The sequence below is a fragment of the Cebus imitator genome, unplaced genomic scaffold (assembly GCF_001604975.1).
Source record: "Cebus imitator isolate Cc_AM_T3 unplaced genomic scaffold, Cebus_imitator-1.0 Scaffold26, whole genome shotgun sequence".
In the NCBI taxonomy this organism is placed as follows: Eukaryota; Metazoa; Chordata; class Mammalia; order Primates; family Cebidae; genus Cebus; species Cebus imitator.
This window is the reverse complement of record NW_016107341.1, coordinates 10,048,988-10,075,518: the sequence shown is the minus strand read 5'-3', so window position 1 is coordinate 10,075,518 and position 26,531 is coordinate 10,048,988. Positions and strand designations below refer to the sequence as shown.

At 39.3% G+C, this 26,531-nt stretch overlaps 2 protein-coding genes across 2 annotated transcripts in view; one reads left to right on the top strand and one right to left on the bottom strand.

Annotated features, from left to right (window-relative positions):
* The window catches only part of FBXL13 (F-box and leucine rich repeat protein 13), a 247,122-nt gene extending 225,972 nt beyond the window's left edge, over positions 1–21,150 (top strand). Inside the window, exons 20-21 of the mRNA XM_037736579.1 lie at positions 8,440–8,603; positions 19,961–21,150. Of these exons, the coding sequence (XP_037592507.1) occupies positions 8,440–8,603; positions 19,961–20,150 (354 nt within the window). The 3' untranslated portion in view covers positions 20,151–21,150. The remainder of the gene's footprint in view (positions 1–8,439; positions 8,604–19,960) is intronic.
* A 2,884-nt stretch (positions 21,151–24,034) lies between these two features.
* FAM185A (family with sequence similarity 185 member A) overlaps positions 24,035–26,531 on the bottom strand; it is a 55,289-nt gene continuing 52,792 nt past the window's right edge. Inside the window, exon 8 of the mRNA XM_017523056.2 lies at positions 24,035–25,005. Coding sequence (XP_017378545.1) covers positions 24,899–25,005 — 107 coding nt within the window. The 3' untranslated portion in view covers positions 24,035–24,898. The remainder of the gene's footprint in view (positions 25,006–26,531) is intronic.

Sequence of the window (26,531 nt, the reverse complement as noted above, 5' to 3'; positions counted from 1 at the left end):
GCCTGGAGATTTATTTCCTAAATCCTGGTTCTTCAACCCTGACACTATTGATATTTTGGACAAGATAATTCTTTGTGGTGGTGGTGGTGGGGTGTGTGTGTGTGCATCCCGTGCACTGTAGATGTTTAACAGCATGCTTGCCCTCTACTCACTATATGTCAATAGCACCTAAGATTCTATCCCTCCAGACCTTACCAAATGTTCTCTGGTAGAGGCAAGGGCCAGAATTGTTCTTGAATTACCTACTACTCTAGAGATGGTAAAACAGAGGGTTGCTAGGCTAATTAAGTGAATGCTGAGTGCAGAGATGTTCAAGCACTTTTTCCAACTGAGCATCAAGAACTTGGCTGGCAGATATTTTTCTCCAGGTGGGAGATTGGTAACCTCTTCTCTGGGAACCGTGACTAGCCCAAGAAGAAAGACCTAAAATAACTGACATGGCAGTCGAAGGGGCGGTTCCCAGCAGATAACACACCTAGATCATCCTTCATTGAAGCTTACGGTAAAGAAGCATGTACTCAGACCTTCCAATTCGTTTTTAGTCCTCCACTCTTAATCATGAACAAAAGGATTACCAGAAATAAGAGGAAAGTCTCTAAAGTGGAAGATACTGATCAACACAAATTAACAGGAAAAACTTTAAGTTCGTAAAGTATGAAGAAGGAAGAAAACTAAGAAATATTTTTTTTAAAATCCTCAGAACTTACAAGGTTATTAACAATCGTGTTCTCTTCTGTTGTGCACACTGAAGGCTTTTATTTACTACAGCATCACACCAACTCTCAAGATGCCCTTTATTTAATCTAGAAGTTTGGCTTCTATGTTGTTTGGTTTGTATGGTTAGCTAATTGTGCTGCAATAATAGGGAGGAGGCAGCAGGGAAAAAGATGTGGTAAACCATGACAAAACTAAGCCAAAACATTCACAGCAAAATTGTTTTTGTTTAATAATATACTTGTTTAGAACTAGGGGAACCAGATGTCTCTCTGGTCATCATCATTTGGTCCTATTAGTGAGCTGGGTCAAGGGACCCAGAACGGTAACAGCACTGACCAACTGACTGTCTGCAGCTTAAATAGTGATACTTCACTGGGATTCTTGCGTTCATACCACACAGACATATGGGCAACACATGGCTCAGTGAGAACTGCCCTGGTTGTAAAGTAGGCACAGATGGAGACTGGGTTTCTTAGTGGCTCTAAAGCATAAAGTAGGAGAATAAGAAAAGAAAAGGCTCCAGTGCAAATGGAGAGTAGTGCAGAGGATTTTGTTTGTTTGCTTTTGTTTTTTGTTTTGTTTTGTTTTGTTTTGTTGTTTGTTATGAAGGCTGAGGGAATTCCTTCTATAGAGTGAGCATGGATATTGTCCCCAGAGGCTAAGGGGGATGTTAAACAAATATGCATGAAATGCATAAATCTGTATCAAATGTTTAGAAGGAGAAGAAGGAAGGAAGGGTTGATTATTTTAGAACTCTGATACAAAGGAGTAGAAAGGTTTAGCTGTATCATCTGAATTGTTCTGGTCAGACTGTGGGTCAGATGAGGATCCCGATTCAGAAGATGTGGGGACCATCATTTGGCCCAATCTGAATATTCCTCAATTCACCCTGAAGTCATAAGGCTGTCTGTAGTCTAGCCTAACATACTCCACTTATGTTGATTTTGATGAGCCATAAAACACATTAGTGTCTGATTCATCGTCATTTTATGCCAGGTTTCCCAAAAGTCCACAGGTAAATTTTGAATTGTCACCTTATCCATCCCCAGAAAGACCAGCTTTTCCTTGCAACCACTTCACCTCCAAGGTCAGTCAGTAGTACTGTGACCTTGTCCTGCTCAACACTAAAATGCCAAGGAAAGCAACTGTAGCTACAAATCAAGGGGAAAAGCTGGTTGCTCTGGGCCCAATTCAAAGCACTCAGCAGTGCATTATGCCCTGTGGTTAACACTGTCACTTTTGACCCCCATGACTGATGTGAAGTAGGAGTTAGTCATGATTAGAAAGAAAAGGGGGTGGGAAATGGGAAAAATTAAAGGAAAGCCCTGAACAATGACAAAATGTTTGTGCAATGCACATTTGAGAGGGATAAGGTAAGCGAAACAGGCCACTGCTTTAGAACTGCATTTCTGTCATCAGTGTAGGTGACGTGAAGCAGGTCCACTGTGTACTGGTTACCAATTTGTCTGACTCTGATAAGACAGGACACATTCATATACAAAAAGCTTTATGAAGTGGATTCCTTACAGATAGGCAGCAAGCCATAACAGAAGCCGAGAATTCCTGGAGAGCCCGTTTCCCAAGTCTCAGGAAAGCTGCCCAAGGTGGATGAAGTCTCAACTGTAAATGTTCTACTTGCACTGCAGCTGAGGGACTCTGGAAGTTGGACCACCTTGGGTTTTATAACCTGGGGTTCACTTGACCCACTGGGCTGAAGCACAGAAAGATGTCCTGTTTCTAGGGGGAATTGGAACAGAGCCTGCCTGTTCCAGTCAGTACCCCCATCCTCGGTCTCAGGATGTTATATCCCCCGCACATTCTATAGTTATTCTTGAGAATGACAGTCCACAAATGGAGAGAACTGGGTGTGCCCAAGGCTATTTGAACTGTCCTGCAGGTGAAATACTTCTGAGAAGGTGACTGAGCCAGGTCACAAAGCCCGGCTGCTCTCCCCGAAGGCCCCAGGCTTAGCTAAAGCTACATAACCCTGTGAGCTGGGAGAAATCCCCAGGACATGCACAGAATTTCTCTTATACCTATATGATAAAACACTTTATCCAAAAAGTTTATTATCTGGAGAAATGTCTCCAGATAAAACACTTTATCCAAAAAGTTTATTATCTGGAGAAATGTCTCCAGACCACTGAAACAATGAGAGATGAGAATAAACACTATTTTTTGTTTTAAATTACCCTAATTTTACAGATGGGGAAATTAGGAGTGGAAAGGTATAGAGTATTGGGCAAATGACTGAATGTTTAGTGAGGTAACTTTATCCCAATTCCACAGACTTGCTGTGTAAAGGGAGAGGAGTAAGAGATTTGCTAATTCTGTGATTCCCCATGACAATCCTACCCTTTTCAACCTTTACTTTCTTAGTGCAGCTGGCTAACATGTTTGGAAATTCTTTCGCCTTAGAGGTTTTAAAATGACCACAAGGAAAATCAATTAGAGGTTTCAAAATGGTCATAAGGAAAAGAAATGATCAATGGGTCATATTTTACTATATATTACAAAGGGTGAGATTCCTGGCACATGGTATTGGCTGATCTGTTGCTGTGTAAACAGTCACTCTCAAACTCAGTGGCTTAAGACAACTACCATTTTATTTTCTCACAATCCTGTGGGCCAGGAATTTGGGCTGGTTCTGGCTACGTGGTTCTTCTGATAGTGGTTGGCCCTAGGGTTGCCCAAGCAGCTGCAGTCATCTCTTGACTCCCCTAAGAGCTGGTTGGCCTAGGGGACCCCACTGGGACAACTTCCTTCCACTTCACATGGTCTCATCCTCCAACAAGCTGGCTGAGCTGCTTCAAGGGAAGTAACACATTCCAAGAGGCTAAGGGCTGAGGGTACAAACTACAAGGCATCTTGAGGCCTGGCCCAGAAGAATATGACTTCTCCTCCATTCTTCTGGTCAAAGCAAGTCACAAGGTTAGCCTAGATTCAAGAGGTGAGGAAACAGACTCTACTTCTTGCTAAGAGTAGCTGCAAAGCATTTGTGGCCATTTTTAATCTACAGCAGCTACATTCTCACAAATAAAAATAATACAACAGAGCTGTTAGGAAATAGCCAAATATAGCATAATATAACATAATATGCAAGAAGATAATTTCCTGAGAGCCTTTCCCTCTCTTGCAAATATATGTAATATATCTCATATATATTACATATATATGAGACAAGGTCTCACTGTGTCACCCAGGCTGCAGTGTAAGTGGTGCAATCACAGCTCACTGCAGCCTCAACTTCCCAGGCTCAAGTTATCCTCCCACCTCAGCCTCCTGAGTAGCTGGACTACAGGCATGCCCAGCTAATTTTTGTATTTTTTGCAGATACAGGGTTTCACAGTGTTGCCCAGGTTGATCTCAAACTCCTGGGCTCAAGTGATCCACCTGCCTCAGCCTCTCAAAGTGCTGGGATTACAGGCATGAGCCAGCATGCCCATCTTATATTCAAAATATTTTTATTATATTTAAAAGCCTTCCCATGGTTCAGGGGCTTTACAAAAAGCTAGAGCAAAAACTTGGGCTCTCTTTTTTTGACCTGAACTTCAAAACACATCATTTGTTACTGCATTAGATTTTCATTAGTTAATATCTCATGAAACCAATTGCTATTAACCTAAAAGTTCATTTTGTGGACTCTTCAGCCTCTTTCTTGCTGTCCATCTTCAAGGCAGTTTTTTCTTGGGATCATCACTAGAAGTGCTAGTAAAATTACCTGACTCCCCACACAATCGAAACAGGAATTGATGGGGAAGGGGAAAGAGGGAGAAAAAACAAAAGTATAATTCAGCAAACTGAAAGACAATGGTCAAGTTCTCTTTTGTCTAAAGGGTTCCTACTTTAAAAAGCCAGATCTCATATATTAATGGCAAAGGATATGAATAGTCATAATTACAGCTGTTATTTATTGAGTGCCTACTTTAGGCAAGTCACTGGTCACATACCTGCTCTCCTTTAGTTCTGTGGCAGTCTTGGGTAACCATTCTACAAATGGGGAAACTGAGGCTCAGAATTTAAGCAATTTGCCTATGGTCACAATGTCAGAGCTGCAGGATTCAAATCTAAGAAAATACTACTAGTAAACAATGTGGAAAAAGATCCTACATAAGAAAGAAATCCAAGTTAAAACATTATTTGAAGTATCATTTATTACCTACCAAATTGCATATTTTTTAATGGTAATGGCCAGTGGGTGGCAGGGGGCCAGTGAAACTGGTCCTTGTATTGTAGGTAGCATTATAGATGGGTATAATCCTTTTGTGAAGCAATGTGAAAGTACATAAACAAGAGCCACAGAAATGATCATGCCCTGTCTTAGTCTATTTTCTGTTGTATATAACAGAATACCTGAAACTGGGTAATTTATAAGAACAAAATCTGTTTAGTAATATTACAGTTCTGGAGGCTGGGAAGTCCAAGGTCAAGGTGGAGCATCTGGTGGAGAACCTTCTTGCTGGCAAGGACTCTCTGCAGAGTTCCAAGGCAATGCAGGACATCACATGGCAAGGGAGCTAGGCATGTTAACAGGCTAGTTCAGGTCTTTCTTCTTCTTCTTATAAAGCCACCAGCCCCACTCCCATGATAACACGTTAATCCAGTGATGAGAGCAGAGCCTTCATGACCCGATCTCCTCTTCAGCACCCTACCTCTCAATACTGTCACATCAAGGATTAACTTTCAACATGAGTTTTGGAGAGGACAAACATTCAAACTATAGCATACAAGTCCACTTTCTGAAATCTATCCTAAGGGAAACAGTCCAAAACTTGGAAAAAACTATATTTATGAACACAGTCATCAAAATGTTATTTAAATAGTAAAAACTTGAAAACAATTGACATGACCAGAAATATGTGAATGATAAACTAAACCACATCTATTAAACCATTTTATAATAATTAAAGATTGTAAATATGAAGACTGTCAAGTAGTATGAGAATGCACTGGGGAAAACAAAAAAGCAAGATGCAAGCTGGGTTTGGTGGTGCACAGCTATGGTCCCAGCCACTTGGGAGGCTATGGCAAGAGGACAGCTTGAGTCCAGGAGTTCCAGGCCAGCCTGGGAAACATGGTGAAACCCAACTCTTTAAAGAAAAAAGAAAAAAAAAAGGCCAGGCATGGTGGCTCATGCCCGTAATCCCAGCGCTTTGGGAGGCCAAGGTGGGTGGGTAGATCACTCAAGGTCAGCAGTTTGAGACCAGCCTGACCAACATAGTGAAACCGCGTCTCTACTAAAAATACAAAAATTAGCTGGGCGTGGTGGCAGGTGCCTGTAATCCCAGCTACTTGGGAGGCTGAGGCGGGAGAACTACTTGAACCTAGGAGGTAGAGGTTGCAGTGAGCCTAGATCATGGCACTGCACTCCAGCCTGGGCAACAAAGCAAGACTGTCTCAAAAAAAAAAAAAAAAAAAAAAAGCAGGATGCAACCTAAATGTAATTACTATATTTACAAATCCATTAATGGGAGGTAGGAATGGGGAGCTAGCAAGAAATATTATAGAACATTAAAAGTAGTTACGTTAAGGTGATAAATTTATGATTGCTTTCCTTTGCTATTATTGCTATTTTTTGGCAATGTGCTTATATTATTGTTAAAATGTAAGATAATTTCATTTAAAAATAAACCAAAACATTTTTTTTTTCCAGAGAATCAAAGGTAGTTGTGTTGAAAGTAACATAATCTGCCTAGTGATGCTGGGACCAGGTCCTTATATCTGGGAGTTAAAAATGTAGCAAAGTTATTTCCATCTCCAGTTCCCAGCCCTTAATCCATAAATCCCAACGATATCACCTCAGTCATTGAACAACTTGAGCTTCTGATCTACAGGAACTGTCAGGCTCCTTTTCAGCTCTCCTAGTATCAAACCAAACCTACCACTCTGAACGCCACCTTCCCTAGACTTTTCCATCACCTCACTGTCCTTCCTTTCCTTTACAATTCTGAGGGCTTTTTTTTTTTTTTTTTTTTCCTGTCATCAGATCCTCAGAGATCAACCTAGTATGGCAGGAATGTCTGAAGGCATTTTTGTGAGAGTCAGTCGTAATGTTTAACCTTGGTCCTGAGCATGTTCTGGAAACAAAGCATGTTTAGACAATGACAACATCTCTTTTTCCCAAACTTAAAAAGTGTGTATTTCAAACTGAAATGCTTTTCTGGATAATTCTTTTAACTTTATGTTAAAACAAGAGCCAAGCCTCATGGCCTATGTTTTTTAGACTATTCAAACATTTAAAATAAGAAATTGAATCCAGTTGGAAAAAATTCCACTGGAAAGAGTAATCTAGTTGATTCTGCAGCTGGGCTTAGTTCAGCTATAAATTCAAAAGCTAGTCCTGGAGTAAGTGAAATAATTTAAGTAGTATAGTTGAATTACCTCTGTAGGACATCTGGGCAAAACTGTGAGATGTTAGAACCCTTGGCAGGATATTTCAGAGTGGGACTTGTGTAGTCTCTGCGGCTTCTGCTTTTCTTCCTCCCCTTGCTTCCAAATATATGTCTCACCTACTTGTTCCTTTCCAGAACCGGGTTACTCCATCTTTTTTACATCCAAGCCATCAGTGATGTCCAGGTCCTTTCTCATAGTAATACAATCCTGTCTGCAGATTAACTTCAGAGGATATATATTTTGTAGTTTTTTTTTAACATGTAATGTTGTTAAACATATGTTTTCAAATTGATGATGCCTTAGAGAGGATTTTAAATTTAAAGCCAAATCCCATCTCTATAGCATTTCATAAGTTGCTCATATTGGTGTGACAGGTATTACCAAAACTTTTGATGAAGTTTCCTATCCAAACCAGAGGCCTCTTAAATGAAAATAACAGCAAGATCACAACTTTCTTTCTGGTGGGAATCGGGCACAGGGTCTCGCTTTGTTACGGAGGCAGTGTTACCTAGTGTAGTGGCATGATCTTGGCTCACTGCACCTTTGAGGCTTAAGCCATCCCCCCACCTCAGCCTCCCAAGTAGCTGGGACTACAGGTGCGAGCTACCATTGGTGCCCAGCTAATTTTTGTATTTTTGGGAGTTTCACCATGTGGTCTCGAACTGGGCTCAAGCAGTCTGCCTGCCTCAGTCTACCAAAGTGCTGGGATTACATGCATGAGCCACTGTGCCTTGCTAAGATCACAATTTCTATTTGTGCTAGCTGAGGCAGATATTTTAGTGTTCTGACCTTATTTAGAAACAGTTACTAACAACTCACTTGAATTGCAGGCCCATCATGTGACAAGCTGGGTAAAAGAATTTGCAAGTGTTCTGATTTTGTTATTCTATTTGTTTTAAATTGAATGTTTGTCCTCCAGAAATTCTTATGTTGAAACCCCAACTTCCACTGCAACAGTAATACAAAGTGGGGCCTCTGGGAGTAAGTAGGTTTAGAAGAGATAGTAAGGGTAGAGCTCCCATGATGGGATTATGACTGTATCAGAAGAGAAGACTAGAGCTGTCTCCCTTTCTCTCTGCCATGTGAGAAGAGAGCAAGAATGCAGGCATCTGCAAATAAGGAGGGACTTCCCAAGACACCAGTTGAAGGTACCTCTATCTTTATCTTGATCTTAGACTTCCCAACCTCTAGAACTGTGAGAAATACATGTTTGATGTTTAAGCCACACAGTCTGTGGTAGTTTATTATAGTGGCCCAGAGTGACTAAGGCACTGTTCTTCCCTGAGATGGTGTTTGAATAACCAGTACTTACTTTGGCTCTGTGTTCAGATTACTGACTCAGCGATGGAGATATTATCAGCAAAATGTCATTACCTGCACATTTTGGATATCTCTGGTTGTGTCTTGCTTACTGACCAAATCCTTGAGGACCTTCAGATAGGCTGCAAACAACTCCGGATCCTTAAGATGCAATACTGCACAAATATTTCCAAGTAAGTATGTACCTGACTATGATAAACTTTGAGACTACTTTCTGAGAAAATATAGTATAAGGCTATGATGTTCATAATACATAGTGGCTTTCAGTGTTAGGAAGTTTCATTTCATTGTATTTTTTGCCAAATTGAAGCAAACATTGTGAGTTGTTCTAAAGTGGCCTTTGTGGTTTCCTATCCCTTTTCCAGTAGGCCTTTGACTTTAAGCATCTTCCCTTCCTTGACCAAGCAGGTGTTCAAAACTTTAACTCTAGCTCTTCCTCTGTTCATTTCTCAAAATACAGTCCATTCAGTTAATCTCCCCTAAGGGATTAAGAGAATAATCTGATTAAACCAGCTCACAAGTTTTTGCCTTTTGACTGAGGAAAAAAATATGCAAGTATTTTAACTGACCTGATGAAATAACATATGAAATGCTTAAAATAAGAATCCTTGACCTTTCCCTGACATGGAAGGTAAGGTTCTATTGTGCAGATGTGAAAAATACTAAGAATTAATATTATCAAAGTATAAAGTGCACAATGTGGCCCAGGCATGTAGATTTCACAGAGAAACTTTCTTAATTAAGTAGCTGTGGTGTGAGCTAAACCATGAGCCCCTGGTTACTTGAGGCCTGAGGAAGAAAATGGTTTCTTATCCAAGGAAGTATGTGTTAAAATGAAATAGAAAAAAGAAAGAAAAATTACTCGTAAAATAGCCATTCTCACTGGGCCCACGCCTGCAGGAGGGCAGCCAGCTGGAGCTGGATCAGAGAGAAGGGGGTAGGTCCTTGAAAATTTTTGAGAAGGGGTTAGAAACTCAACTTTTCCTGATAGGTCTAGAGATAACTCTGATATGAATACTATTAACCTCATTGAAAGAACATACCATGAAATCGGGTCCTAGGAGTCTCTGCAAAACTCGTTAGATTATTAACAGCCAACTTTGGGCAAGATGACAGTGAATGAATAATGTGTTACTCAAAGGAGCTTAGCTTCTAATCTTTTGATTGTATTTTGCTAATCACTATTTATAAGAACTAATATTATTGAACTTCTAATAAGATTCTGGAATGAATAGAGACTTTCTGGCAAGGGTCTCTTTGCACCTAATCATGGTGTGATGCTATAGTTTGAATGTGTTCCCCAAGTTCATGTGTTGAAAATTAATCCTCAATGCAACATTGTTGAGAGGTGTGACCTTTAAGAGTTGATTAGGAGATGAATGCCATTATCGTGGAAGTGAGTGAGTTATCACGGGAGTGGGTTCCTGACAAAAGGATGAGTTAGGGCCCCTTCTCTCCTGCCATGGGATGATATAACAAGAAGGCTCCTGCCAGTTGCTGGCACCTGATATTGGACTTCCAGCCTCTATAACTATGATAAATAAATTTCTTTATAAATTACCCAGTCTGTAGTATCCTGTTATAGCAACATATGGGATGTTGAAGTATGATTAATATAGTGACTGGTCAAGAAGACCCAGGATATCCAGTAACATCTACATCCTGCCTTTAACTGCTCAGTTTTCTTGCTAGGTCTCTAGATTTAAAAAATATGTATGGAAAAAAAAAAAAAAAAAAAAAAAAAAAAAAAAAAAAAAAAAAAAAAAAAAAAAAAAAAAAAACAAGGCATAATAAGACTTGATTACTAGCTGGGCTTTGTCCCAAAACCTCAATGAAGAACTCTAATTTAACCAGCTATAGCTATGAAAAATTCCATTGTCTAAGCCATGACAGCGAAAAGGCCTATTTTATCTTCTACAATCAAGCTTGGCTATCCCTATCCACAAGAAGCAGGCAGAGACTTGGCCCTAATACTTAGAAAGGGGCTGGTTTGGTGTGTGCACCTCATTGTCAAAAGAGGCCACACCACCACCTTTTAGTCTCCCTGAAAGCTTTACCTTTGTTTAGCTCTATCAGGAAAGAAGCCTAGAATCCCTTGATTCCATCTTAGTCTAGCAATGGAGACAGTCTTCACTGCAGAGTGGCTTGGAGAGTCCCAGTGTTCAGTAATGCTCCAGAAACATCTGTCTTTATGTGTCCAACATCTATCCAACATCTAGGAGAGGGTGCTACTTGTCAGTTAGGGGGTTCCTGAAATACCCTGGCCTCAAAATTTTTGATTAGAGAAGTGGTAAGGCCTACCTGCATGCAGCTGTTTGGGCTCAGCTCTAGGGGCTCTCTTACAGAGCAGCTTTGTTTTGCATTTAGATCCTTTGGTGGAGCTAGAAATGCAGAGTCTATGTAGACCCTTCAAAACTCAAGCCCTTGATGATCTCTAATCCCTTACCTATGCTCAGTCTTTAACCAGGGCCAGTGTGGCTCCCTCAACTGCAGAGCATTTATCTTGTCTGGGTGAAACAGAACCTTTGGCAGGTGGGATAAAGGAGATTTTTCTGGCTTGGGAAGAAGCTCAATGACTTTGAATCACAAAGCAATGCACTCCACATGCTTGATTCCATTTTGACCATGAAAACAATATACGATGCAGCCCTTAAAATCCAATTATAGCCATCAGAAGAGACTGTTTTATATATAAATTCCCTCATACTCAATGGAATCGGAAACTACTGCACCAGCTTTGGAAATCAAAGAGGTCTGCTCAGCTCACCCATTTTGAACCAGAGGAGCAGCAAACTTTTGGTCAATGAGCAAATTGGCTCTAGCTCTTCTGCAGGAGAGTTTCCAGCAAAAGATACAGCTGGCATTCTAACCAACCCCAGAGTCAGAAGGGTTTCCAGGAAGTGACCCTAGAAGCACCATGTGGATGCAAGATAAAGACTCCTTTATTTCAAGGAGGAATAAGTAACAACTATGATCAGAAAACATGACAAAAAACTTTAGTTGTTTGTATCTGAAGCAGTTGTGACAGCTAGCCATTCAACTTATGGCCCTCTGTGGGGAAAGGCAACAGGGTAAAAGGAGTAGGAGAGAGGAAGAAAGACCTTCACAATGGCCCCTACAACCCAGGAGGGCCTGAACCACAGAGAACCTGAAGAATCACTAATTGTATAGTTAGCAAAAAGGCTAACCCAAGAACAGAAAACCAAATACTACATGTTCTCACTTATAAGTGGGAACGAAATGATGACAGTGCATAGACATATGGGTGGGAACAACACACACTGGGGCCTGTCAGAGGGTGGACGGTAGGAGGAGGGAGAGAATCAGGAAGAATAACTAGCGAATACTGGGCCTAATACCTGGGTGATGGAATGATCTGTGCAGCAAACCACCATGGCCCACGTTTACCTATGTAACAAACCTGTATATCTTATACATGTATTCCTGAACCTAAAATAAAAGTTGGAAATATTTTTTTAAAAAAGGGACCTTTCTGATATTTTTTTGTCTGTAGCCAAAAAACTTCCATCTAGAGAAATCATAGAGAAAGTCTTAGTGGGCTTCAGAGCCCCAAATAACAGTATGAAGATTCCTTGAAGGCCTTCTTTAGCAGTTGCTAGATGGGTCAACTCAGGCAGTTCCTACTGCTCAGGCATTCTAGGAGATCTGTGTTGCTAAAAAAATAAAACTCTTATCAGAGTTCTCTCCAGCTCATGGAAAGGTTCAAACCCTTTTGATCTGGAGCTGTTGACTTTTATTATCGGTATGAACAAGTAATGTTATTTAACAGTTATTATTTGCCACATACTGTGATAAATCCTATTTTACATATATAATCCTCACAAATACTCTTTATCATAAAAATGGATAAGGAAACTGGTTTAAACAGGTTAAATAAGGTGTCCAGTTACACAAATAAGGAGAGCCATACTTTGTACCTAGGTCTTAATCATACTGTGCTGCTCTTTGCCTTTAGATTACATTCACAAGCTTTTTAAAAGCTCTGACATTCAAGGGATGTGATTGGTAACGGTAGACACATGCTCTGTTTTGCCCATCTGATGCACAATAAGAGAGGCTGTGGATTACGAGCAGTCCGTGGTGGTGGCTCCAACATTCCCCTTTTTTTTTTTTTTTTTGCCTACTCAAGAGATTAGAAGGAAAGGTGAGCAAGAGATTAGAAGGAAAGGTGAGCAAGGGCACATAATGTTACTACAGGGCTAACCCGGAATCTCTTTTAATTTATAAAAAGCAAAAGTCACTAACAAACTTCAGTACAGTGTTATTATTAACCACCTAATATGATACATTACTACTGTGACATATCAGGTTTGAAAATCACTGTTCTATACTGATCCAAAGAAACCTCTCTCACCAGGTTAAATGAGTAATGATCACTAACCATTGCAGCAGACTGGTTGAATTCCCAAATCATTGCATACAAGGTCTCACAGTCATGTAGGCCAAAACAGGATGGAATGCAGTCAAAGGATTCCAAATGTGCTCTATGGAATTTAGAACATGCAGTGATTCCTAAGAATACATTTTCTTTTCAATATTTCCTAGCTCCTATGTGCTGATCATACTACAGCATCAAGCTATTAAGAGAGAAAGGGAAGGGGCAGAAGAGAGAGAGAGAGATGTTTCTGGTAGAAATACAGTTTCTACATTTTTTCTTATTTAATTATTTATTATTATACTTTAGATTCTGGAGTACATATGCAGATCACGAAGGATTGTTGCAAAGGTACATACATGGCAAAGTGGTTTGCTGCCTTCATCCCCCCCATCATCTATATCTGGTATTTCTCCCCTCATTATCCCCCACTACCCTCCTCACCCCCTGCTGTCCGCTTCCATAGCCCCCTCCACTGACTGTGGTATGTGATGCTCCCCTCTGTGTCCATGTGTTCTCATTGTTCAACATTCACCTTTGAATGATGACATGCAGTGTTTGGTTTTCTGTTCTTGTGTCAGTTTGCTGAGAATGATGGTTTCCAGATTCATCCACGTCCCTATGAAGGACACAAACTCATCATTTTTTATGGCTGCATAGTATTCCATGATGTATATGTGCCACATTTTCTTTACCTAGTCTATCAATGATGGACATTTAGGTTGGCTCCAGGTCTTTGCTATTGTAAACAGCGCCACAATGAGCATATGTGTGCATGTGTCTTTATAATAGAACAATTTATAATCCTTTGGGTATATACCCAGTAATAGGATTGCTGGGTCAAATGGTATTTCTATTTCTAGGTCCTTAAGGAATCGCCACACTGTCTTCCACAATGGTTGAACTAACTTACACTCCCACCAATAGTGTAAAAGTGTTCCTATTTCTCCACATCCTCTTTAGCATCTGTTGTCTTCAGATTTTTTAATGATAGCCATTCTAAGTGGTGTGAAATGGTATCTCAATGTGGTTTTGATTTGCATTTCTCTAATGACCCATGGTGATGAGCATTTTTTCATGTTTCTTGGCCTCATATATGTCTTCTTTTGTAAAATGTCTGTTCATATCCTTCGCCCCCTTTTGAATGGGTTTGTTTTTTTCTTGTAAACCTGCTTTAGTTCTTTGTAGATTCTGGATAGTAGCCCTTTGTCAGATGAGTAGATTGCAAAAAATCTTTCCCATTCTGTTGGCTGCCTGTTTGCTCTAATGATTATTCCCTTTGCTGTACAGAAGCTCTGGAGTTTAATTAGATCCATTTTTCTATTTTGACTTTTGTTGCCAATGCTTTTGGTGTTTTAGTCATGAAGTCCTTGCCTATATGTCCTGAATGGTTTTGCCTAGGTTTTCTTCTAGGGTTTTTATGGAGTTAGGTCTTATGTTTAGATTTAATCCATCTGGAGTTAATTTCAGTGTAAGGTGTCAGGAAGGGGTCCAGTTTCTGCTTTCTGCACATGGCTAGCCAGTTTTCCCAACACCATTTATTAAACAGGGAATCCTTTCCCCATTGCTTGTTTTTGTCAGGTTTGTCAAAAATCAGATGATTGTAGATGTGTGGTGTTGCTTCTGAGGCCTCTGTTCTGTTCCATTGCTCTATGTCTCTGTTTTGGTACCAGTACCATGCTGTTTTGATTACTGTGGCCTTATAGTATAGTTTGAAGTCAGGCAGCATGATGCCTCCAGCTTTGTTCTTTTTGCTTAGGATTGTTTTGGCTATGCAGGCTCTCTTTTGGTTTCAGATAAAGTTTGAAGTGGCTTTTTCCAGTTCTGTGAAGAAGGTCATTGGTAGCTTGATGGGGATAGTGTTAAATCCATAAATTACTTTGGGCAGTATGGCCATTTTCACAATGTTGATTCTTCCCAACCATGAGTATGGAATGTTTTTCCATCTGTTTGTGTCCTCTCTCATTTCATTGAGCAGTGGTTTGTAGTTCTCCTTGAAGAGATCCTTTACATCCTTTGTTAGTTGTATTCCTAGGTATTTTATTCTCTTTGTAGCAATTGTGAATGGGAGTTCACTTTTGATTTAGCTCTCTGTTACTGGTGTATAGAAATGCTTGTGATTTCTGTGCATTGATTTTATATCATGAGACTTTGCTGAAATTGCTTATCAGTTTCAGGGAATTTTGGGCTGAAATGGTGGGGTCTTCTAAATATACAATCATGTCATCTGCAAATAGAGACAATTTGGCTTCCTCTTTTCCTAATTGAATATCCCTTATTTCTTTTTCTTACCTGATTGCTCTCCCTAGAACTTCCAATACTATATTGAATATGAGTGATGAGAGAGGGCATCCTTGTCTTGTGCCAGATTTCTTAGTGAATGCTTCTAGTTTTTGCCCGTTCAGTATATTGGCTGTGGGTTTGTCGTAAATAGCTTTTATTATCTTATGATACGTACCATCGATACCTAGTTTATTGAGGGTTTTTAGCATAAAGGGCTGTTGAATTTTGTCAAAGGCCTTTTCTGCATCTATTGAGATAATCATGTAGCTTTTGTCTTTGGTTCTGTTTATGTGATGGATTACATTTATAGACTTGGGTATGTTGAACCAGCCTTGCATTCCCAGGATGAAGCCTACTTGATCATGATGAATAAGCTTTTTGATGTGCTGTTGCTTTCTGTTTGCCAGTATTTTAGTGAAGACTTTTACATTGATGTTCATCACGGATATTGGCCTGAAGTTTTCTTTTTTAGTTGTGTCTCTGCCCAGTTTTGGTTTTAGGATGATGTCGGTCTCATAAAATAAGTTGGGGAGGATTCCTTCTTTTTGTATTGTTTGGAATAGTTTCAGAAGGAATGGTACCAGCTCCTCTTTGTATGTCTGGTAGAATTTGGCTGTAAACCCATCTGGACCTAGGCTTTTTATAGTTGGTAGGCTATTAATTGCTGCCTCAACTTCAGACCTTTTTATTGGTCTATTCAGGGATTCAACTTCTTCCTGGTTTAGTCTTGGGAGAGCGCAAGACTAAACCCTCCAGTAAATCCAGGAATTTATCCATTTCTTCCAGATTTATTGGTTTGTGTGCATAGAGTTATTTGTAGTAATCTCTGATGGTAGTTTGTATTTCTGTGGAATCAGTGGTGATGTCCCCTTATTGTTTTTTATTGCATCTATTTGATTCTTCACTCTTTTCTTTCTTATTAGTCTTGCTAGCTGTCTATTTTGTTGATCTTACCAAAAAACCAGCTCCTGGATTTATTGATTTTTTTGAAGGGTTTTTTGTGTTTCTGTCTCCTTCAGTTCTGCTCTGATCTTAGTTATTTCTTGTCTTCTGCTAGGTTTTGAGGTTTTTTTTTTTTATCTTTCTCCTCTAACTCTTTTAATTTTGATGATAGGGTGTCGATTTTAGACCTTCCTTGCTCCTCATTTGGGCATTTATTGCTATGAATTTCCCTCTAGACACTGCTTTAAATGTGTCCCAGAGATTCTGGTATGTTGTGTCTTCATTCTCTTTGGTTTCAAAGAACACCTTTATTTCTGCCTTCATTTCATTATTTTTAACCTTTTTGATACCATTCAAAATACATGTGTAAGAGCTTCTGCACAGCAAATTTGCATCTGACAAAGGTCTAATATCCAGAATCTATAAGGAACTTAAAAAAATCAATAAGCAAAACCAAACAACCCCATTAAAAAGTGGGCAAAAGACATGAACGGACACTTCTCAAAAGAAGACATACAAGTGGCCAACAAACATGAAAACATGCTCAACATTGCTAATCAGAGAAATACAAAATCAAAATCACAGTGAAGTATCATCTCACACCAATCAGAATGGTTTTTTTTGTTTTGTTTTGAGACGGAGTCTCACTCTGTCAGGCTGGAGTGCAATGGCATGATCTCAGCTCACTGCAACCTTCACCTCCCAGGTTCAAGTGATTCCCCTGCCTCAGCCTCCTAAGTAGCTGGGAATGGCTGTTATTGAAAAGTAAAAAAATAACAGATGCTGGTGAGGACGTGGAAAAACGGGAATGCTTATACACTGTGGCAGGAATGTAAACTTGGTCAGCCAAAATGGAAAGCAGTATAAAAACTTCTCAAAGAACTAAAAATAGAATTAGCATTTGACCCAGTAATCCCACTATTGGGTATCTACCCAAAGGAAAATAAATAATTTTATCAAAAAGACAGCTGCACTTGTTTGCAGCACCATTCACAATAGCAAAGTCCTGGGATCAACCTAAGTGCCTGTCAGGGGTGGATTGGATAAAGAAAATGTGAAACATTCACACCATGGAATCCTACACAGCCATAAACAATGAAATCATGTCCTTTGCAGCAACATGGATGCAGCTGGAGGCCACTATCCTAAGTGAATTAATGCAGGAACAGAAAACCAAATACCACATGTTCTCACTTTTAAGTAGGAGCTAACCACTTGGACATAAAGATGGAAACAGTAAATACTGGGAACTCCAAAAATGAGGAGGCAGGGAGGATGGCAAGGGTTAAAAATGTACCTAATGGGCATTATGTTCACTGTTTGACTGATGGGTTCAATAGAAGCCAAAACCCAAGCATTATGTAATATACTCACATAACAAACCTGCACATGTACACCCTGAATATACATTTTTTTAAAAAAAGATGCATGTGTGCAAACACACGGCTCCATAGAATGCTGTGACAAAGAACTCAGGAAAACCGTCTGGCAGTCACTTGCCGATCTCTTCTCTTGGCAAGGTCCATAGTTCATGTGAGGATGCCAAAGGTGGTAAAGACAGCTAGTCATGGCTAAGGATTTCCTGAAGGGCAGGGAAGAAGTGGAATAGGGAATAGTATACACTAGTATTCATAGCTTTCTAAAAATAATCCTAGATTTGCTCCAAGAGAGATTCATATTTTCTGTTTTTCCCTAGGACCACCCTTGCTGTGAAAGCACTTAAGACTAAAACAGGCCCTAGAGACACACCAGGTGGAGGAAGACTTAACCTCCCAGAACTTGAGTCTGGAAGGAGCAGGGGTCTGAGATCTGATCCTTTGCTCTTCTCTAGACAGTAAGCATCAATTCCAGTAGTCAGGGGACACACTGATGTTTGGTTTCAGTAAAGCTGCCTATGGGTGGACTGGAGAGCAGAGCTAGGATAAGGGAGACAAGGATCAAGGCAAGGAATGAGTCCATTAAAGAAATACATATACCACTGGACACTTCACTCATGGCTGGGGTTCAACATGCAGCTCATTTCAATGCTGTCCCATCATACTGCATTAAATAGGTAGTCACCCTATTTTTCTTTTCTTATATTAAGAAGTCAACGTTCTCGCCTTTCTTTTTCTTGTTATTTTCTCGAATCCCCACTACTTGATAATTGTTTTATATTACAATTACCACGTAATGTACCCTGGCTTGTAGCTGACTGAGCAGCCATAGGACTCAGTATTTACACATTCCCAGGCTTAGCATTATGAGTACTTATCCTCTTACCAGTTATCTAGAACTCTCAAAACTGTTGCTCTTCTGACATTAAAGGTAAGATATAACTTGGTGAACTAGGATTTGTAAATCTTTTACTCCCTAAAACAAGCATTTCTTTTCCCTATGCATTGTTGCCTCTAACTGTGCTACTCTTGTAGGACGGTCAACGTGCAGTTCATTTCAATTCTGTCCCATCATAAAAAGATATGATAATCTCACCTATAAAGAATTGAAAAGGGAGAAATATCATTAGGAGAAGAATAGGTTAAAAGCCAAAGATATAAACCCATTACTTTGGCATAATAATGTTCTACTTGGAAGATATATAAAGATTATAGAAGAGGTTTAAAATGCAGGACAGTACCTTAAGAAAAGATTTAGAAAATTAACAGAATGCAAAACATTATCTTTGACAATAAACTTACCATTTTTGAAACTGAGAATAAATATTTCTCTGAAAAGAATAAACTTGTTTGCCAAGTTTTCGTCCATAAGGATTGGTGGCTCTAAACTAGAAATTAGGATATGACAATTGCTTTTACTCCATTTGTTCTTTACATTTGTAGAAGTTTTGTGTGAGAGCAAATATATAAGTTAAAAAGCAGTGTGCTTAGAAGAAGAATTAGCAATGCTTTGATTATCTCCCTGTTGACTTTGGTTACAATTATTTTAATACATCTAAAGTTTGATTAAATTGAAACAGCATTTTTAACTGTTATCTCTATGTTGTCGGATTTTTCTTCACATTTCTTTGCCTTACCTGAACTCATATTGCCATTCAGCACAAACTTAATTCCAAGTGTATGGTAAAGCCAGCTCCATATCAATGACTGTTTCCAGACTTTTGCAATTAATAACTCAATGTAACATACAGCAAGAGTGGGGAAGGTCGTGCCTTCATGGGTTTACATCATAGTTACTCATTTCTAATTCTACAGAAGCGGTCAATTACTCATCTCCTTTTTAGTACTAATCTCGTGATTCAAACTAACCTTCTAGGCAAGGAATTTACTCCTGCTGTCCTCAAAATGGCTTTGTTTTTAAGTTAGATATACTTTTTTTTTTTTTTCTGATGCCTTCTTTACTTCCTTATGTCCTCCTAAGAAAGACTATAACAGTATTTTTCAATCATTTTGGTCATGGACAACTGAGTCACAAACCTTCTCAAAAAAATGTGTATTACAGACAAAAGTGCATGAACTTTCAGGGAGTTCATGGACCTCCCTGAAGTTCATCCATGTAGTCACAAGGGATCTGTGAACTCTGGATTAAGAGCTCCCGGCCTGGTGCATGGTCAGCCCTCACAGGTAGGCTGGTTAGGTTACTCTCTCATCAGAGAAACTAGAAATACCAAAAAAGGGGCTTACTAAAGCACTGTAAATAGAGGCCTCAGTGTTCCTCTTCCATGGCCATGTGTAGTTTCTTTACCCATTCCCCGTATCCGTTAATTTCTGAACTGGCTGAATCAGAGCTACTGAGGCTTTGGGACCCTGCTTTTTTGTACACTTACCCGTATCCTCTCAGCAAGGCAAGAGAGCTCTGATGTGAGTTCAAATTGTGACAGTGAATTCTTTAACTCCAAATTTGGTTGAGTTTGAAATTTTTGCACTAAGGACTACTTCTGCAACTAGCTAATGCTAAGCACTGTTATTACAGGAATGCAGCTGAAAGAATGTCATCTAAAGTTCAGCAGCAGGAATACAACTCTAATGACCCTCCACATTGGTTTGGCTATGATAGGGCAGGAAACCCTCTTACACAGCCTGACAACATAACATCATCTAAAGGAAGCTTAGAATTAACAGTGGAAAAATCAACATACAGCAGTGAAGAGGAAGCAGCGTGACTTTCAGCCTCAAGCAGGAAGAACAAAAAACCTAGAACCCGGCAAGTTTTCTCCATTTGTTGCAAGTATGTGTACTAGCTGAATCTCAATAACAATGTAAACAAGCAACAAACCATCTTCTGATTCTTATTCCAACTATAAATGTTTCCAAATACATCAGTAGTTCTTCTGTCTAAATAATCATGATTTTAAAAAGAAGCCAAATCAAGTACTGACTACATAAAATTTCTGCCTAAATTTAATCAAACCAATAGTTTTGATGAGATTATAAAACCTAAAGTTATAGTTATATGAAACAACCCTGAGAAATGAGACTTTTTTGACAAGAAATTAAGAAATTTTTCTTTAGAAAGGAAAAAGATGGAGATGGCCATTATGTCAAACTAAGAGTTTGGGCCAGGGCACAAAGGACCTGTGATGTTTTATAAAGCTTTATAAAGAATACAGACATACATTAATATTTTCAAAGGAATGGGGCTTTCCTGTGGTTTCCAGATAATAACAAAAGAGAACTAAATGCCACCAATTAACTCTGGACTTAACATTTGACTTAGCAGTCAGGGGCAAATTAAATAGAAACAAGAATATCTGAATAGAAAGAATGTCCCTGCAATGTCTCAGAAAGATATCTCTTTAATCAAATTTGAACCATGGAGGAATTCTTAAAACTATGCTATGCCAAAAAAGATGCCCCCTCAATTTTATGCTAGTAAGTAAGGGTTATTAATTGCATATCTACATATTAAATTTTACTAAGCTTTAATCTGTGGGTTTTTACTATTAGTTGATATTATATAACACTGATGTTGACACAGTCCAGGAGAAAGCACAACTCTGTTTTGACTGCCACAAACAAGCTGTGTCAGTAATACCAGATCAGTCTTAACCTTTCTGTTTCCTCAATTACTTATCTCTCACATGGATTTAGTTATCTTTTTGTTTACCACAAATTTCAAATAAGGATTAAAAACTTAAGATAAAGCATTGTTATTTTGAAAAGACTGTACAAAGTATTATTAGAGGTTACCTTGTGTTGGCTAAATGCGTTTAGCAATTATCCCCCACTGAGGTTTATTTGTAGTTTTTGAAATAAGGTAGTGTTACTTAGCTCTGGAAAGTTTCCTGGGAGTGGACACACTGGTAACAGAATCATTTCAGTAGGAAGTTTTAGGACCATAGCCAAGAGACATAAGATGACATAAGAGTACAATTTTAACCTAAATTTGGAAATTTCTGGTGGCTGCATTAGAGTTGATTTCAAAAATCTGATCCCTAAGTGCCTTATGCACACAACTGGAGAAACTTATAAAAGAGGCAATTGCTTTCTACAGGAATGACAGCTGCACTGGGGAAACCACAGTAAGAAACACACCCTGTTGTGTTCTCCAGAAACCTAGCAGGTTGCTTTATATTCAGAGCTTGCTCCAAAGCTCTTTGAGTAACATCCTCTTTTAAACAAGAACAGAAGACACATTCATTCATCCTGGGGAGACAAATTTTATAGCTACGTACATGAAGAAAAGGAGTAGAAAAAGTGAGCTATGAAAGAAGACCAAGAAGTAAAGGTTACAGGTAGAGAAATCTTTTAAGTTCTCAGTGCAAAGTCCTCAAAATATCAAAGATATTAGTTAGGTCTTTAGCCCTTAAGCATTTCATATTCATAGGTCTGTGTCCAGGAGCGTAAAATACGGCAGCTTTTTCTTTTTGTCTGGGACTTAACAATGTGATCCAAATATGTATAATTCCATTGTTGACTGCTGTTATGCTTATGACTTTCCTGGCTGTGGTTGGCTAATTTATTTATTTATTTATTTAAGACAGGGTTTCACCATGTTGGTCAGGCTGGTCTTGAACTCCCAACCTCAGGTGATCAGCTTGCCTTGGCCTCCAATGTGCTTGGATTACAGGCGTGAGCCACCACACCCGGCCGGCTAATTTATTTTTCGTCATGAAAATGTTTATATAATTGCATGAAGGTGAAAAAAGATGATAAAAATTGCCTCAATGCCTCACAGTTTCCTCTACTTAATAGTATAACACACCACAACCATACCAAATATACCAATATTTAAGTATCTTTCAAATTTGTATTCATTCTGATTTAATGAAGGGTGAACTAAAAGGAGATGTTGAGATAGGCTATAAAGCCAACTTTTGTTTCATAAATAAGAAGTTAAAAACAGAACTCTAAAAAACATGGAATATTAATGAAAAAGAGGCTGGGCACAGTGGTTCATGTCTATAATTGCAGCACTTTGGGAGGCCAAGGCAGAAGGACAGCTTATGGCCAGGAGTTTGAGACCTGATGAACATAGTAAGACCCATCTCTACAAAAATTAAAAAATTAGAGCAGGTGTGGTGGTACCTGTCTATAATCCCAGCTACTCAGGAGGCTGAGACAGGAGAATGCCTAAGACCAGGAGCTCAAGGCTTCCGTGAGCTATGATCATGCCACTGCACTCCAGCCTGAGCAACAGAGTAAGACCTCATCTGAAAAAAAGGAAAAGATCATCATAAATCATGATATTTGGAAAGGTTTGTTAAAAATTAGTGTTTACGAATGGACTTCTCCTAGCCCAACATACTGGCTCACACCTGTTATCGTTGCACTTTGGGAGGCTGAGGCAGGCATTTAAGGCCAGGAATTCAAGACCAGCCTGGCCAACATGGTGACATTTTTACTAGAGATAACTCTAGTAAAAATACAAAAATTAGCTGGGCATGGTGGCATGTGCCTGTTAATGCTAGCTATTCTGGTGGTTGAGGCACAAGACTCTTGAACCTGGGAGGCAGAAGTTGCAGTGAGCCAAGATTGTGCCACTGCACTCCAGCCTAAGTGATAAAGCAAGATCCTGTCTCAAAAAAAAAAAAAAAAAGAGACTTGTCTTCATCATAAAAAATATAATCCAAGTGATTTAGGCCATTCTTGTTTTGTTATAAAGGAATATCTAAGACTGGGTGATTTATAAAGAAAAGAGGTTTAATTGACTCACGAGGTTTAATTGGTTCTGCAGGCTGTGCAACCATTGCACAGGGATCTGCTTGGCTTCTAGGGAGGCCTCAGGGAGCTTTTACTCATGGCAGAAGGCAAAGTGGAGCAGAAACATCACATGGCAAGAGCAGGAACAAGAGAGAGATGGGGAAGATGCCCACACTTTTAAACAGATCGTGTAAGAACTCACTATCATGAGGACAGAACCAAGAAGGTGGTAGTAACAATGAGAAATCTGCCTGCATGATCCAATCACCCCCGCCCAGGCCCCACTCCAACATTGGGGGTTACATTTCAGCATGAGATTTTGGGGGACAGATATCCAAACTACATCACTAAGAGATAGGTCTAGTCAGTATTATATAACTTATTTATTTATTTTAATTAATTAATTGATTAATTATTTTGGACAGAGTCTCACTCTGTCACCCAGGCAGGAGTGCAGTGGTGTGATCTCGGCTCACTGCAACCTCCACCTCCCAGGTTCAATTGATTCTCCTGCCTTGGCCTCCTGAATAGTTGGGATTACAGGGATGAGCCACCATGCCCTGCTAATTTTTTTTTTTTTTTTTTTTTTGGTATTTCTAGTAGAGATGGAGTTTCACCATGTTGGCCAAGCTGGTCTCAAACTCCTGACCTCAATGATCTACATGCCTTTGTCTTCCAAAATGCTGGGATTATAGGCATGAGCCACTGTGCCCAGCCAGTATTATATAATTTAAATGTTCCAGGAATAGAGATGTTTGAAAGAAATGGAATTCATAAAATATCTTTATACAGTATACCATTATAAAAATCTATTTTCATATATCAGGCTATAAAAAAGCTGTTTCTTTCCTCCTAATGAACTATATCTTAAATTACACAAAAGTTATTAAGAATCAGTAGCAAATGCTTCACATATGTTTTTTATTCACAGTTTAAATTTACATTGATGGCATAAGAGGTATTAAGTAGAAAACATGTCATGTTAGAGATGTTTTACATTATAAAAAATTTTAAGCTAATTGCACTGCCCTATGACAAATGCCTTTGTATAATCTCCTTCCCTTGAGTGGGAGTGGAAACTGAATGTGATAGGCCATCACTCCCATGAATGTTACATTATATGACAAAACAAAGGTTATCTTGGGTGGGCCTGACCTAATCAAGTGAGCCCTTTAAAAGTATATATTCTTCCAGCTGGTTGCAGAAGTCAGATATTCAAAGCATGAGAAGAACTCAGTTCATCACTGCAGGCTTAAAGATGGAAGGGCAACATGAGAAGACATGTGGGTGGCCTCTAGAAGCTTAGAGTGATTGCTGGCTGACAGCCAGCAAGAAAATGGAGACCTCAGTCATTCAGTCACAAGGAACTGGATTTTCTCAGTAATCTGAATGAACTTGGAAGTAGATTTCTTCCCAGACACTCCAGATGAGAACTCAGTCTGGCCAAAATCTTGATTCCAGACTTGTGATTCCCTGAGCAGAGAACCTAGCCATACTGGGCTGGGCTCTTGGCTTATGGAAATGTGAGCTGTAAATGAATATTATTTTATGCTGCTAAATTTGTGGTAATTTGTTACAGATCAGTAGAAAATGAATACAATAGACAACTACAAATTTTGAAAAAGCCTACCAAAACAGTTCACCAGTATTCATTCTCAATTTGTTCTTTTCAACATGTATATGAACAGTGGTATTTACATTTTTGTAGTCACAGGTATGCAAATCATTTTTAAAAAATCATAACTACAACCTCAAATCAATCTTAGTCCTACAGTTTTAGGGACTGAAACCAGCTTTGCCTTCTAAAACTTACAGTCCCTTTTGGAGCATCAGCCTTAATCCATTTTTCATGTTTGCTTGCTTGATTCATGAGTCCTAAAACAAAAAATTGCATAAAGTTATATCAAGAGCAGTAATTGACCACATAGATCCTAGCAACATATCTATAAAACTGAAAAACACCTTAGAACACCAATCATCTTGGTAAAGATAGTCTGAATTGGGAAAGTTGCAAAGAGATTATCTGGGCTTGCTCCCTTCCATTCATTTTCTCAGGACAACCCTGAGAGAGAGGGTACTCCGTGTATTTTGTTTTGTTTTGTTTGAAATGAAGTCTCTGTCGCCCAGGGTGGAATACAGTGGCATGATCTCAATTCACTGCAGCTTCTGCCTCCTGGGTTCAAGCAATTCTCTGGCCTCAACCTCCTGAGTAGCTGGGACTACAGACACGTGCCACCACGCCTGGCTAATTTTTTTGTATTTTTAGTAGAGACAGGGTTTCACCATGTTGGCCAGGCTGGTCTTGAACTCGAGACCTCAGGTGATCCACCTACCTCGGCCTCCCAAAGTGCTGGGATTACAGGTGTGAGCCACCACCCCCAGCCAACTGTGTTTTATTTGTACAGGGAGTATCCCTTATCTAACATGCTTGGGACCAGAATTGTTCAAATTTCACATTTTTTTTGAATATTTGAAGAAGACATACCAGTTGAGCATCCCTAATATGAACATCTGAAATCCAAATTACTCCAATGAGCATTTCCTTATTTCATATTTTGAAGCATTTCAGATTTTGGATTAGGAATGTTCAACATTTATTATTTTTAAATGCAGTCTTAAAAAAGCTTTATTGGAGTATAACTGACAAAATAAACTACATGTACTTAAAGTATACAATGTAGTAAGTTTTGACATAGGTAAAAGTCTGTGAATCATCTCCTTAATCAAGATAGTGAACATAACCATCACTCCCAAAAGTTTGTATTCCAGCGTGGTCTTTCCCTCATGCCCCTCCCTTCCTGTCACCCTCCAATAGCTTTGTGGCATTATGGATTAGTTGCTGTTTGTAAAATCTTATATAAATGGAGGTATACAGTTATGCACTTTTTAAAAAAAAATCTGTCTTCTTTCATTCAGCATAATTATTTTGAGGTTCATCGACAGTGGACCATGTGTAGGTAGTTTCCTCAACACTTGCTCATTAGTACTTGGCTGAATGTTTGTGGCACCCTCCGCAGTCCCCTCTGTGCAGCGTCCTCCCCTCTGGAACTCTCTTTTGTGAACTCTGGGCATCTTTGGTCTCCCCAGAAGCTCTGCTCAGAGACTCAGTCTCCTCCACTCAAGGAGTCTGCTGGGCTCTGCCTGTGCGATCTCTCCCCGCCCTGCAGCCCAGAAACTTGTTCAAGGTCATTGGCTGTGGCAATCACAAATCTCCCCTTGTTTGTTTCTCAGATCTATTCTCCTAGTTCTATGTTTTCTTTACAAATCAAGGTTATAAAGGTGTTATATTTTCTCTGGAGTTCCACTGCAGTTCTGGGTTTAAGAAACCAGACAAATTGAGACAGAACAGGGACCCTTTGTAGGGGCCTGTGGGCTCTTGTCAAGCACAAAAATTAAAAAAA